The sequence below is a fragment of the Salvelinus fontinalis genome, chromosome 8, assembly GCF_029448725.1.
Source record: "Salvelinus fontinalis isolate EN_2023a chromosome 8, ASM2944872v1, whole genome shotgun sequence".
Lineage (NCBI taxonomy): Eukaryota > Metazoa > Chordata > Actinopteri > Salmoniformes > Salmonidae > Salvelinus > Salvelinus fontinalis.
This window is the reverse complement of record NC_074672.1, coordinates 50424417-50438884: the sequence shown is the minus strand read 5'-3', so window position 1 is coordinate 50438884 and position 14468 is coordinate 50424417. Positions and strand designations below refer to the sequence as shown.

The 14468-nt window shown below is 44.5% G+C and overlaps 1 protein-coding gene across 1 annotated transcript in view; it reads left to right on the top strand.

The window, feature by feature from the left end:
- Positions 1–400: 400 nt before the first annotated feature.
- Positions 401–14468, top strand: part of LOC129861382 (constitutive coactivator of PPAR-gamma-like protein 2) — a 101094-nt gene continuing 87026 nt past the window's right edge. Inside the window, exons 1-2 of the mRNA XM_055932774.1 lie at positions 401–2102; positions 9141–9387. Coding sequence (XP_055788749.1) covers positions 1614–2102; positions 9141–9387 — 736 coding nt within the window. The 5' untranslated portion in view covers positions 401–1613. The remainder of the gene's footprint in view (positions 2103–9140; positions 9388–14468) is intronic.

Below are 14468 nucleotides of genomic sequence, written 5' to 3'. Positions count from 1 at the left end.
AGGCCACAAAATGTGTGTGATGATGGTATTCCATATCAGTGAGTCACATGAGGCTGCTGAGGGGACAACGGCTCATAATAGCCGTAACGGCGTAAATGGAATGGCATCAAACACCTGGAAACCATGTGTTTGATACCATTCCACCTATTCTGCTCCAGTCTTACAAAGAGCCTGTTCTCCCCAATTAAGGTACCACCAACCTCCTGTGCAGTGGGTGTACTATAGCAGGGTTGTATTTGTGGTGCTAGGGGCAGGGAATGTGTCTAGGCCTCTGGGCTAAAATGGCTATGGGGAGGTGTAGGGTTTGATTTTGGAATACAGAAAGACACATTTTCTCATGTTCAAATCCCCAAATACATGATGTACCTGCCGTCACAAATGTATCCACAAGGGGGCGACATATAACCTATAGGCACTGGTAACAGGTTGGCCACTTCCCCTGGTTTCATCACAGCCCTGGTCATGGCTAGAAGGGATACAGCTTCTGTCAAATTAACGTCAAAAGTATACATTTTGGCTAACACAGACTCTTTTCCAAAACTAAACCCAATTCTCCTAACCTGCTACGAAAAGTCTTCATCTGACAAAAGCTGTGTCCATCTAGTGAAAAACCCTCGGCTCCCCTCCCACTTTTGTTGGTCGGCGAGGAAGTCGCAAGATGGCTGACATCGCTTGGAAGTATGCTCCCTTCATCAACATGAAGTCGTGAGTTTGGAAGTAAGCGAGGGAGGCACTATCAGGCGTTTGTTTTTATTTCAGTTATTTTATTTCTCCAACCAGGCCATTTCATTCCGCGTCGTGTCTATCCCAGAGTTGTTTTTGCGAGTTGACCCGCCGTCAGCCACGCCGGGTCCCATCTAGCTAAATTAGCTACAGCAGTTAACGTTAGCTTAAAGCTTACTGTAAGTTAGACGGCTAACGTTAGCAAAATATGAATTAGATATCACATTACCTAGCATTTGCAATTTGAACTAGTCCTAACAAATAGTTGAGCTGTCAGGTTAAGAATTTCGCGGTAGTCATGTTCGCTACCTAGATAATTCGCAGGGTTTCTTCGTGGGAATCAGGATTATAACTTTGGAGTTGGAAGCATCGCCCAAATCATAACATAACTATAGATGGCCAGTCAGCTCCCAATAACATTTAAGGTGTTCGTTAGCTAGTTAGGAGTAGTTAACGAGCTAAACTTTAGTTGCTTTGCTGGTAGTTTAACGTTACCACTATACTGCTAGGGATGGACACACAAGACCAAATGTAGAAGATTGGCTTGGCACATTAACGTTACAGCTAGCTAGCTACGTAAGTCAAGTTGCTAACCAACTTGGCTGCTGAAAGATTTGCTACCTTGCTAGCGAACTAGCTGCTGGAAAGTGAACATCCTGACCTGGCCAACTGGCTTCCTAGGCTTTGCAAGGTTGGTCACTCGTGTCAGAGTTGGGGGGGGGTGGCAACTAGCTAGCGGCAACAACAGTCGTGTAGTCAGTTACACTGTCAGAGAGACAAGTTAGATAGCCACCTGGTTCTAGCTAGCTACGGTCTCGACACTCACATCCGCTATCACCACGGCGTTCCGAACGTACCCCGGCCAGACCCACCGGCTCAACAACACCGGGATGGGCGTGCAGGGCTTCCAGGAGTATCTGGAGAAACGGTGTCCCGGGGCTGCCATCCCCGTGGACCTCCTCAAACTAGGCCGTACTGCGGGGCGCCAGCACCCCCACCATTACCCCGGCCCTCTGCCCCCTCCACCACCGGCCCGGATACTCATCGATGCTGACTCCGGCCTGCAGCGTCTGTACGGCGGCTACCAGACTGACTGGGTGTGCGGCGGGGAGTGGAACGCCATGCTGGGATACCTGGCCGCTCTGTCCCAGGCTTGTATGTATCAGGGTGGGCTGGAGCTGGTCATGGTGTTCAACGGAACCCTGGGGAAGGAGCGGTGGCCGGAGTGGGCGCGCCGGGCCCAGGGGCAACGCCAGACGGCCCAGCTCATCGTTAACCACGTCGGCAGTAAGGCCACCCCGCCTCCCCGCGCCTGGTTCCTGCCCCCTGCCTGCCTCAGTCACTGTGTCCGCCTCGCCATGTTCCGCTTCAGAGTGCGGGTGAGTAACGAGCAGTAGCTGGCTAGTTAAGAATGATGATATAGCAGATAAACACTAAGCCACACTCTGGTTTCTGGTCTGATAATGAGGAGGACAGTGCTTGAATAGGGCTAAACCCCCCCATCCCAGTCAAGTCAGTTGGTGCCATAGAGTGATGACACAGAGGTGATTGGGGGGGGGGGGGGGGGGGCTAGTATCTGCATCTCTATGGCTTTATTCGTTATCTATCAATTGTAGTGATTTAAGAGGGAACGGTCAAGAGGCAGTGCTTGAACCAGTTACTGGTAGTTAGAGGCAGGTCTCTACAGGTGACATTTTACAAGGACTACAATGAAAAATATTTGAGGTATTATTGTCATTTTGACGTTTTGTAAAAAAAAAAAAAAAAAAATGTCACCTGGAGAGGCCTGCCTCTCTACTACAGTCCCTGGTTCAAGCACTGCCTCTTGACTGTTCCCTCTTAAATAGGCCCTCATTGTAAATAAGATTTTGTTCTTAACTGAGTTGTCTAGTTAAAGGTTAAATAAAAAAATGTTTTCAAAGAATTACCAGTAATAACAAAATACAGGTTTTAAGAATACAAACAATATATTTTTATGATTGAGGCTGGGTTGGGTAAATCTATGTGAATCCGAGCTACTCCGTTGTCCTTTCTGTGCCACCACGTTTGCATACTACTGAAGCTGCGGGACAGCGAAGAAATTATTACAATTATTACCTGGGTGATTATTTTCTTCTAGGGGCACTGGTGCTCCCAAATTCCAGGTAGCAACATATTTAAGAGCATATGCCCCCAAAATGGTAACACTGTAGAGCCCTTACAGCACAGGTGTCAAACTCATTCCATGGAGGGCCGAGTGTCTGCGGGTTTTCGCTCCACCCTTGTACTTGATTGATGAATTAACATCACTAATTAGTTAGGAACTCCCCACACCTGGTTGTCTAGGGCTTTATTGAAAGGAAAGACCAAAAACCTGCAGACACAAGGCCCTCCGTGGAATGAGTTTGACACCCCTGCCTTACAGGGTGAGTGCAGTGATGCAGAGGCTAATGCTAAACTCAATGTGATATTGGTTGAATGTTGACAGTGGACTGACTGACACCTGGATGAGTAGTGCTCTATATATGGAATCTGCCCTGGTCAAAAGTAGTGCACTATATATGGAATCTGCCCTGGTCAAAAGTAGTGCACTATATATGGTATCTGCCCTGGTCAAAAGTAGTGCACTATATATGGAATCTGCCCTGGTCAAAAGTAGTGCACTATATATGGAATCTGCCCTGGTCAAAAGTAGTGCACTATATATGGAATCTGCCCTGGTCAAAAGTAGTGCACTATATATGGAATCTGCCCTGGTCAAAAGTAGTGCACTAGCCTATACAGGGAATAGGCTGCCATTTGGATGCAACCAGGGGTTACAGATTGGAATGAAATTTACACAGCTGTGCACTGTATACTTGTAGTGTTGCACGGTATACTGAAACCTCAGTCCTTTTTAGATACCAAAAACCCCTGTTCGGAACTAGAATTTGTTACGTTCCGTACTTCTGTCAAATGTCTCGCTTGGGTGCTGTGTAAAACCATGGAGCTCTCCCAGAAGCTTGGGTGCTGTGTAAAACCATGGAGCTCTCCCAGAAGCTTGGGTGCTGTGTAAAACCATGGAGCTCTCCCAGAAGCTTGGGTGCTGTGTAAAACCATGGAGCTCTCCCAGAAGCTTGGGTGCTGTGTAAAACCATGGAGCTCTCCCAGAAGCTTGGGTGCTGTGTAAAACCATGGAGCTCTCCTAGAAGCTTGGGTGCTGTGTAAAACCATGGAGCTCTCCCAGACGCTTGGGTGCTGTGTAAAACCATGGAGCTCTCCCAGACGCTTGGGTGCTGTGTAAAACCATGGAGCTCTCCCAGACGCTTGGGTGCTGTGTAAAACCATGGAGCTCTCCTAGAAGCTTGGGTGCTGTGTAAAACCATGGAGCTCTCCTAGAAGCTTGAGTGCTGTGTAAAACCATGGAGCTCTCCTAGAAGCTTGGGTGCTGTGTAAAACCATGGAGCTCTCCTAGAAGCTTGGGTGCTGTGTAAAACCATGGAGCTCTCCTAGAAGCTTGGGTGCTGTGTAAAACCATGGAGCTCTCCCAGAAGCTTGAGTGCTGTGTAAAACCATGGAGCTCTCCTAGAAGCTTGGGTGCTGTGTAAAACCATGGAGCTCTCCTAGAAGCTTGGGTGCTGTGTAAAACCATGGAGCTCTCCTAGAAGCTTGGGTGCTGTGTAAAACCATGGAGCTCTCCTAGAAGCTTGGGTGCTGTGTAAAACCATGGAGCTCTCCTAGAAGCTTGGGTGCTGTGTAAAACCATGGAGCTCTCCTAGAAGCTTGGGTGCTGTGTAAAACCATGGAGCTCTCCCAGAAGCCTGAGTGCTGTGTAAAACCATGGAGCTCTCCTAGAAGCTTGGGTGCTGTGTAAAACCATGGAGCTCTCCTAGAAGCTTGGGTGCTGTGTAAAACCATGGAGCTCTCCTAGAAGCTTGAGTGCTGTGTAAAACCATGGAGCTCTCCTAGAAGCTTGAGTGCTGTGTAAAACCATGGAGCTCTCCTAGAAGCTTGGGTGCTGTGTAAAACCATGGAGCTCTCCTAGAAGCTTGGGTGCTGTGTAAAACCATGGAGCTCTCCTAGAAGCTTGGGTGCTGTGTAAAACCATGGAGCTCTCCCAGAAGCTTGGGTGCTGTGTAAAACCATGGAGCTCTCCTAGAAGCTTGAGTGCTGTGTAAAACCATGGAGCTCTCCTAGAAGCTTGGGTGCTGTGTAAAACCATGGAGCTCTCCCAGAAGCTTGGGTGCTGGGTAAAACCATGGAGCTCTCCCAGAAGCTTGGGTGCTGTGTAAAACCATGGAGCTCTCCCAGAAGCTTGGGTGCTGTGTAAAACCATGGAGCTCTCCTAGAAGCTTGGGTGCTGTGTAAAACCATGGAGCTCTCCTAGAAGCTTGGGTGCTGTGTAAAACCCGTGAATTCAGACAAACGAGGTGTGATGTGTCTGCACTCAAAAAGATGTCGCATAACACGTGCTTCCTTTTATTTGATTATTTTCACTGCATCAGGTATTTGATTATGTTCACTGCATCAGGTATTTGATTATGTTCACTGCATCAGGTATTTGATTATTTCCACTGCATCAGGTATTTGATTATTTCCACTGCATCAGGTATTTGATTATTTCCACTGCATCAGGGATAGAGTACACAGACGTTTTGGTTTTGCAGCCTTCAGTGTGTAGGTTCAAATCTTTTTTTAAATTAAAAACGGCACGCAGGTGAGCAACCGATGACTAGCAGGTGCTTCTAATCAGGGATGCCACTCAGGGATGGGCTTCTCTGGTCTACCTGTATACAAGTTAGTCACAAAGAAATACAGAATTATAGGGTATGGGAGCGGGCATAAGTGCAATTGAGGGCCTCAGGTGTGAACCATTTGGATACATATTAAATGCATATCACTGATGCTGCACAGAAGTTAACACTCTTGAGTAATGCAACACGGCATGTAGAAACTGTTAATTACTGTTCGCAAAACAATGTCCATACAGGCTAGAACACTTTACAATGCAAGATGATACCGGTAGCGTCCAGCTTCAATTGTAGGCTAAATTTCCTTGCTAGCTTGCAGCTGAATTTACTACCCTAGTACTTTGTTTCAAATATGCAAACCATAACACACAATATGCTGATTGTGACCAGAAACGTTACTTCACTTGGTCTCCCTCGCCACCAAAAACTCCTTCACTTGGTCTCCCTCGCCACCAAAAACTCCTTCACTTGGTCTCCCTCGCCACCAAAAACTCCTTCACTTGGTCTCCCTCGCCACCAAAAACTCCTTCACTTGGTCTCCCTCGCTAACGTTATAAGCAGCCGGCTACTAAACCCTGTTGCCCAAAGCTAACGTTATAAGCAGCCGGCTACTAAACCCTGTTGCCCAAAGCTAACGTTATAAGCAGCCGGCTACTAAACCCTGTTGCCCAAAGCTAACGTTATAAGCAGCCGGCTACTTAACCCTGTTGCCCAAAGCTAACGTTATAAGCAGCCGGCTACTAAACCCTGTTGCCCAAAGCTAACGTTATAAGCAGCCGGCTACTAAACCCTGTTGCCCAAAGCTAACGTTATAAGCAGCCAGCTACTAAACCCTGTTGCCCAAAGCTAACGTTATAAGCAGCCAGCTACTAAACCCTGTTGCCCAAAGCTAATGTTATAAGCAGCTAGCTACCTAACCCAAAGCTAACGTTATAAGCAGCCAGCTACTAAACCCTGTTGCCCAAAGCTAACGTTATAAGCAGCTAGCTACCTAACCCAAAGCTAACGTTATAAGCAGCCAGCTACTTAACCCTGTTGCCCAAAGCTAACGTTATAAGCAGCCAGCTACTAAACCCTGTTGCCCAAAGCTAACGTTATAAGCAGCTAGCTACTTAACCCTGTTGTCCAAAGCTAACGTTATAAGCAGCCAGCTACTAAACCCTGTTGCCCAAAGCTAACGTTATAAGCAGCTAGCTACTTAACCCTGTTGCCCAAAGCTAATGTTATAAGCAGCTAGCTACCTAACCCAAAGCTAACGTTATAAGCAGCCAGCTACTTAACCCTGTTGCCCAAAGCTAACGTTATAAGCAGCTAGCTACTTAACCCTGTTGCCCAAAGCTAACGTTATAAGCAGCTAGCTACTTAACCCTGTTGCCCAAAGCTAACGTTATAAGCAGCCGGCTACTAAACCCTGTTGCCCAAAGCTAACGTTATAAGCAGCCGGCTACTAAACCCTGTTGCCTAAAGCTAACGTTATAAGCAGCCAGCTACTTAACCCTGTTGCCCAAAGCTAACGTTATAAGCAGCCAGCTAGCTTCATCTGGCTAGTGAGGCTCGACCGGACTTGGTTATGTTTTGTGAAGCTAGCCACTAAGGATTAGGCACAATAGTGGAATTTGCGGTTTGCCTTCAAAATAAGTGTCATGCAAATTAATACAAATAGTAGAATTATGCCATACTTTTATTTTGAAGGCTAACTGCAAAGTCAACTATTGTGGCTTAACCTTATTGTGGCTAGCTTCACATAGATGGGTCCGACAACCATTAATCAAATAAAAACTGTCTTATAAATTAGGGTTATTTTAGATGACACCTAGCTATATAGTTGGCTATAGCTACTACCTAACTATATAGTTGGCTATAGCTACTACCTAGCTATATAGTTGGCTATAGCTACTACCTAGCTATATAGTTGGCTATAGCTACTACCTAGCTATATAGTTGGCTATAGCGACTACCTAACTATATAGTTGGCTATAGCGACTACCTAACTATATAGTTGGCTATAGCGACTACCTAACTATATAGCTGGCTATAGCGACTACCTAACTATATAGCTGGCTTTAGCGACTACCTAACTATATAGCTGGCTATAGCTACTACCTAGCTATATAGTTGGCTATAGCTACTACCTAACTATATAGTTGGCTATAGCTACTACCTAACTATATAGCTGGCTATAGCTACTACCTAACTATATAGCTGGCTATAGCTACTACCTAACTATATAGTTGGCTATAGCTACTACCTAACTATATAGTTGGCTATAGCTACTACCTAGCTATATAGTTGGCTATAGCTACTACCTAACTATATAGCTGGCTATAGCTACTACCTAACTATATAGCTGGCTATAGCTACTACCTAACTATATAGCTGGCTATAGCTACTACCTAACTATATAGTTGGCTATAGCTACTACCTAACTATATAGCTGGCTATAGCTACTACCTAGCTATATAGTTGGCTATAGCTACTACCTAACTATATAGTTGGCTATAGCTACTACCTAACTATATAGTTGGCTATAGCTACTACCTAGCTATATAGTTGGCTATAGCTACTACCTAGCTATATAGTTGGCTATAGCTACTACCTAGCTATATAGTTGGCTATAGCTACTACCTAACTATATAGTTGGCTATAGCTACTACCTAACTATATAGTTGGCTATAGCTACTACCTAGCTATATAGTTGGCTATAGCTACTACCTAACTATATAGTTGGCTATAGCTACTACCTAACTATATAGTTGGCTATAGCTACTACCTAGCTATATAGTTGGCTATAGCTACTACCTAGCTATATAGTTGGCTATAGCTACTACCTAGCTATATAGTTGGCTATAGCTACTACCTAGCTATATAGTTGGCTATAGCTACTACCTAGCTATATAGTTGGCTATAGCTACTACCTAGCTATATAGTTGGCTATAGCTACTACCTAACTATATAGTTGGCTATAGCTACTACCTAGCTATATAGTTGGCTATAGCTACTACCTAGCTATATAGTTGGCTATAGCTACTACCTAGCTATATAGTTGGCTATAGCTACTACCTAGCTATATAGTTGGCTATAGCTACTACCTAGCTATATAGTTGGCTATAGCTACTACCTAGCTATATAGTTGGCTATAGCTACTACCTAGCTATATAGCTACTGAAACAGATGCCGTGTTATTTGACAGGTCAAATAGTGTTATCTTTTTTGACCTGCAAAGATCCAAACGGCGTTCCATAGAAACCTTGGTTGAGAACTGAACAAAGAAACAGCAAGTAAGTGAAATAAATGGGTTTTGATGGTTTTACTGGTGATGGGGACATATGTAAATGCCAACAAAAGAACTTTTTGATCTGTGTGTGTGTGTAAAACCTTTATTTAACTGGGCAAGTCGGTTAAGAACAAATTCTTATTTACAATGACGGCCCGGACGACGCTGGGCCAATTGTGCGTTGCACTATGGGACTCCCAATCACGGCCTGATGTGATACAGCCTGGATTCGAACCAGGGACGCCTCTTGCAGTGCCTTAGACCGCTGCGTCCGTGTGTGTGTTAACTATTTAACTCTACTAGAATGCTTAAAAGGCCGCTAAAATTGTAAATATCGGTATCGTTTTTTTTTTTTTTTTTACAAGGAAAATATTGGATATGGGTATCGTCCAAAAAATGTCATATCGGTGCATCGCTAATATTGTATTATCCAGGTTGTTCAGACGTTGGAGGACCACCACCAGGAGGTGCTGTCCCTCTACAGGGACTTTGGTTTCTGCGGCCTGATCGCCCAGGACTCAGAGTTTGCTCTCTGCAACGTGCCCGCCTACTTCTCATCGCATGCCCTCAAACTGTCCTGGAACGGAAAGAACCTGACCACCCACCAGTACCTGCTCTCTGAAGCTGCCAGACAGCTGGGTCTGAAGACACAACACCTGCCCTGCTTCGCTGCACTGCTGGGTAGGTACCTTCAGAAATTATTCATACCCCTTGACTTATTCTACATTTTGTGTTAAAGCCGGAATTCCAAGTTGATAAAATATTTTTTCTCTCTCACCGATCTACACACAATACCCCACAATAACAAAGTGAAACATGTTTTTAGAAATGTTAACAAATGTATTTAAAATTAAATATTTGAAATATTGTATTTACATATCCACACCCCAGAGTCAACACTTTGTAGAAGCACCTTTGGCAAATAAAAGATCCCAGAAATGTTCCATTACGCACAAAAAGCTTATTTCTCTAAAATGTTCTTAACACATCCATCCAGCTGACAGGTGTAGCATATCAAGAAGCTGATTTAACAGCATGATCATTACACAGGTGCACCTTGTGCTGGGTACAATAAAAGGCCACTCTAAAATGTGCAGTTTTGTCACACAAAACACAAATGCCACAGATGTCTCAAGTTTTAAGGAGCATGCAATTGGCATGCTGACTACAGGAATGTCCACCAGAGTTGTTGCCAGAGATTTGAATGTTCATTTCTCTACCAAAAGGGAAAGGGGATACCTAGTCAGTTGCTACCGGTAGCCTGTATGGTTAACGCTTTTCAGAAAATGGAATGTGGCCCCTTGAAAGCACCTCGGCTACAGAAGGTTTGTTTGTCTGGTTGTTAGGGTAGGCTACACTCCTTTTAAATGCCAACATGAAACCTCTATGAACAGACATTTGATTTGTCTGTAAAGGAATGCCGCTTCTGAAGCAGGACTGAAGTCCGGCACTAGGCAACCAAAACTGTCAATCAAATAATCTCTCCTAAAATAGAACTTTGAAGTTTGTTAAATACTGTGACTTAGTAGAAATAAAACACATCGAGCTACTCTACCATAAAACAGCACAGCAGCACATCAATCAGCAATGTTTGTTGTCAGGGAAACAGTACAGAACATTTTACGATCAGAATTCTGTCTGAAAAGGTACAGATCTGATGCAGCACTTAAAAAAAGAAAAATGTCTGAAAAGTTAACAATTGTTGCTATGGACATGTTTCTGTAGCTGCGTTTTGTAAAGGGTTGTGGTAGAATAACTTAATTACCCGGTTGTAGCCATTAAACAACATTTTGCATTGTAAATTGATGTGAAATGTTATTTTTTCTCTTAGTTTTAACACAAAACCGATAAACAATGGCCGTTTAAACATTAAGCAAAATTGTAAATTTGTCACATCCATAGTGATAGCTGACATTAGCAATTAAACTAGCTAACAGCAAAAAAGGTTAGGAAGTCAACTGCATGGTAATGCCAGCAGATTGTGTACAACAGGTATTCCCAAACTGGGGTACGTGCAATGCCGTCGGCGGTACACTAAATAAAAATGTGATTCACATTTAAAAATGTAAAATAGATTTTTTAAATTCCTTCACGGCTTCAAACACTACATTTATATTTTCCAACTATACATTGGGGTGTTTTTTTTTTCTTGCCTGAGTAGCCTCGTTTCACTGCCAAAAATAAAATTAAACCATCTAATTGACAGCGATATAACACAATGTCAAATACAGGTAGCCTAGTAAAATAATTAACATCCAATCACATTAACCGTTACTCTATCGCGGGAAACCTTCACTCTTGCGCAGACATTTAGAAACAAAACATGACAATTTGAAAAACAAGCCACAGGAGTTTTTGGAGCGGGAATAAAGATGACTTTCGAGTAGTAAGACATGTATAAAAGCAACAGATACCATTAATGAGAAGGGGCTAGGAGCGTCTTATATGGTGAGCTACCGAGTGGCTAGGACAGGCAAGCCCCATACTATTGTGGAGGACTTAATTCTTCCTGTTGCCGCGGATATGGCTGGGACAATGCTGGGGGAAAAGGCCCAAAAAACTATACAGACAATAACCTCATCAAACAACACTGTTTCACGACACATCAGTGACATGGCAGGAGATGTTTTGAAACAATTACTGCTTCGCATACAAGCCAGTGAATTATATGCGTTACAGCTGGATGAGTCAACAGACGTGGCGGGCCTGGCACAGCTCCTGGAATATGTCCGTTAGGTTTATGGGGGGTCAATTAAGGAAGACATCCTCTTCTGGAAACCAGGAGAGGATATTTTTTTTAATTACTGGACTGCTTTGTGACATCAAATGGACTTTGGTGGTCACGATGTGTTGGTATCTGTACTGATAGCGCGACAGGGAGACATAGTGGAGTTGTAACACGTGTGCAAGCAGTTGCCCCCGACGCCACTTGGGTACACTGCAGCATCCACCGAGAGGCTCTTGCTGCCAAGGGAATGCCTGACAGCTTGAAAGACGTTTTGGACACTACAGTGAAAATGGTTTACTTTGTTAAAGCAAGGCCCCTGAACTCTCGTGTATTTTCCGCACTATGCAATGATATGGGCAGTGACCATGAAATGCTTTTACAATATACAGAAGTATGCTGGTTATCAAGGGGCAAAGTATTGACACGTTGTTTTGAATTGAGAGACGAGCTTAGTTTTCTTTACTAACCATAATTTTCACTTGTTTGACCGCTTGCACGATGATGAGTTTCTCACACGACTCTAATGTTTTTTTTCTTGCCTGAATGATCTGAATCTAGGATTTCAGGGACTCCGTAACGGAGGCTATGGTTCAGAAGTTGGAGCTCTTCACTGTCTGCATTAAGGACAACACAGGTCTTTCCATCATTGTATGATTTTTTTTGTGTGCAAATGAACTCAAGCTTACGGACAACGTCAAATCTGATACAGCGAAGCACCTGAGTTGGGTGCGCAGTTACGCAGGTACTTTCCCAAAACGGATGACACAAACAACTGGATTCATTATCCCTTTCATGCCCTGCCTCCAGTCCACTTACCGATATCTGAACAAGAGAGCCTCATCGAAATTGCAACAAGTGGCTCTGTGAAAATTCAATTTAATCAGAAGCCCTGACAGATTTCTGGATTGGGCTGTGCTCAGAGTATCCTTCTTTGGCAAATCGCGCTTTTAAGACACCGATGCCCTTTGCAGCAACGTACCTATGTGAGAGTGGATTCTCGGCCCTCACTAGCATGAAAACTAAATACAGACACAGACTGTGTGGGAAATGATTTAAGACTGAGACTCTCTCCAATACAACATTACAGAGTTATGTGCATCCCTTCAAGCACACCCTTCTCATTAACCTGTGGTGAGTTATTCACTATTTGATGAACAAATGTTTTATATGTAAGATAGTTAAATAAAGAGCAAAATTATTTATTATTAATTGTGCCCTGGTCCTGTAAGAGCACTTTGTAACTTCCCACGAGCCGGGTTGTAACAACTCTTATGTTTAATGTATAGTGCAGTGGTCAAATCCAACTTTATTTGTCACATGCGCCAAATACAAGAGTAGACGTTACCGTGAAATACTTACTTACAAGCACTTACAATGCAGTTCAAGAAGAGTTAAGAAAATATTTTCTTGAGTACACAAAAATAAAAAAGTAACACAATAACAATAATGAGGTTATATACAGGGGGCACCTAATGAGATTATATACAGGGGGCACCTAATGAGGATATATACAGGGGGCACCTAATGAGGTTATATACAGGGGGCACCTAATGAGGTTATATACAGGGGGCACCTAATGAGGATATATACAGGGGGCACCTAATGAGGTTATATACAGGGGGCACCTAATGAGGTTATATACAGGGGGCACCTAATGAGGTTATATACAGGGGGCACCTAATGAGGTTATATACAGGGGGCACCTAATGAGGTTATATACAGGGGGCACCTAATGAGGTTATATACAGGGGGCACCTAATGAGGTTATATACAGGGGGCACCTAATGAGGTTATATACAAGGGGGCACCTAATGAGGTTATATACAGGGGGGCACCTAATGAGGTTATATACAGGGGGGCACCTAATGAGGTTATATACAGGGGGGCACCTAATGAGGTTATATACAGGGGGCACCGAGTCAGTGTGGAGGCTATATACAGGGGGTACCGGTACCGAGTCAGTGTGGAGGCTAGATACTGGGGGTACAGAGTCAGTGTGGAGGCTATATACAGGTTAGTTGAGGTAATTTGTACATGTAGGTGGGGGTGAAGTGACTATGCATAGATAATAAACAGCGAGTAGCAGCAGTTTACAAAAGGGAGGGGGGCGGTCAATGTAAATTGTCCGGTAGCGATTTTATTAATTGTTCAGCAGTCTTATGGCTTGGGGGTAGAAGCTGTTGAGGAGCCTTTTGGTCCTAGACTTGGCGCTCCGGTACCGCTTGCCGTGCGGTAGCAGAGAAAACAGTCTATGACTTGGGTAACTGGAGTCTCTGACAATTTTATGGGCCTTTCTCTGACACCGCCTATTATATAGGTCCTGAATGGCAGGAAGCTTGGCCCCAGTGATGTACTGGGCTACTCGCACTACCCTCTGTAGTGCCTTACGGTCAGATGCCGAGCAGTTAGCCTACCAGGCAGTGATGCAACCGGTCAGGATGATCTCGATGGTGCAGCTGTAGAACTTTTTGAGGATCTGGGGACCCATGGCAAATCTTTTCAGTCTCCTGAGGGGGAAAAGGTTTTGTTGTGCCCTCTTCACGACTGTCTTGGTGTGCTTGGACCATGTTAGTTTGTTGGTGATATGGCAACCAAGGAACTTGAACCTCTCGACCCGCTCCACTACAGCCCCGTCGACGTTAATGGGGGTCTGTTCGGGCCACCTTTTCAGCTCCTTAGTCTTGCTCACATTGAGGGAGAGGTTGTTGTCCTGGCACCACACTGCTAGTTCTCTGACCACGTCCGTATAGGCTGTCTCATCGTTGTCGGTGATCAGGTCTACCAAAGTTGTCGTCAGCTAACTTAATGTTGGAGTCGTGCTTGGTCACGCAGTCGTGGGTGAACAGGAATACAGGAGGGGACTAAGTACACAACCCTGAGGGGCCCCAGTGTTAACGGTCAGCGTGGAGGGTGTGTTGTTGCCTTTTCTTACCACCTGGGTGTGGCCCGTCAGGAAATCCAGGATCCAGTTGCAGAGGGGGGTGTTTTGTCCCAGAGTCCTTACCTTAGTTATGAGCTTTGTGGGGTTCAACAC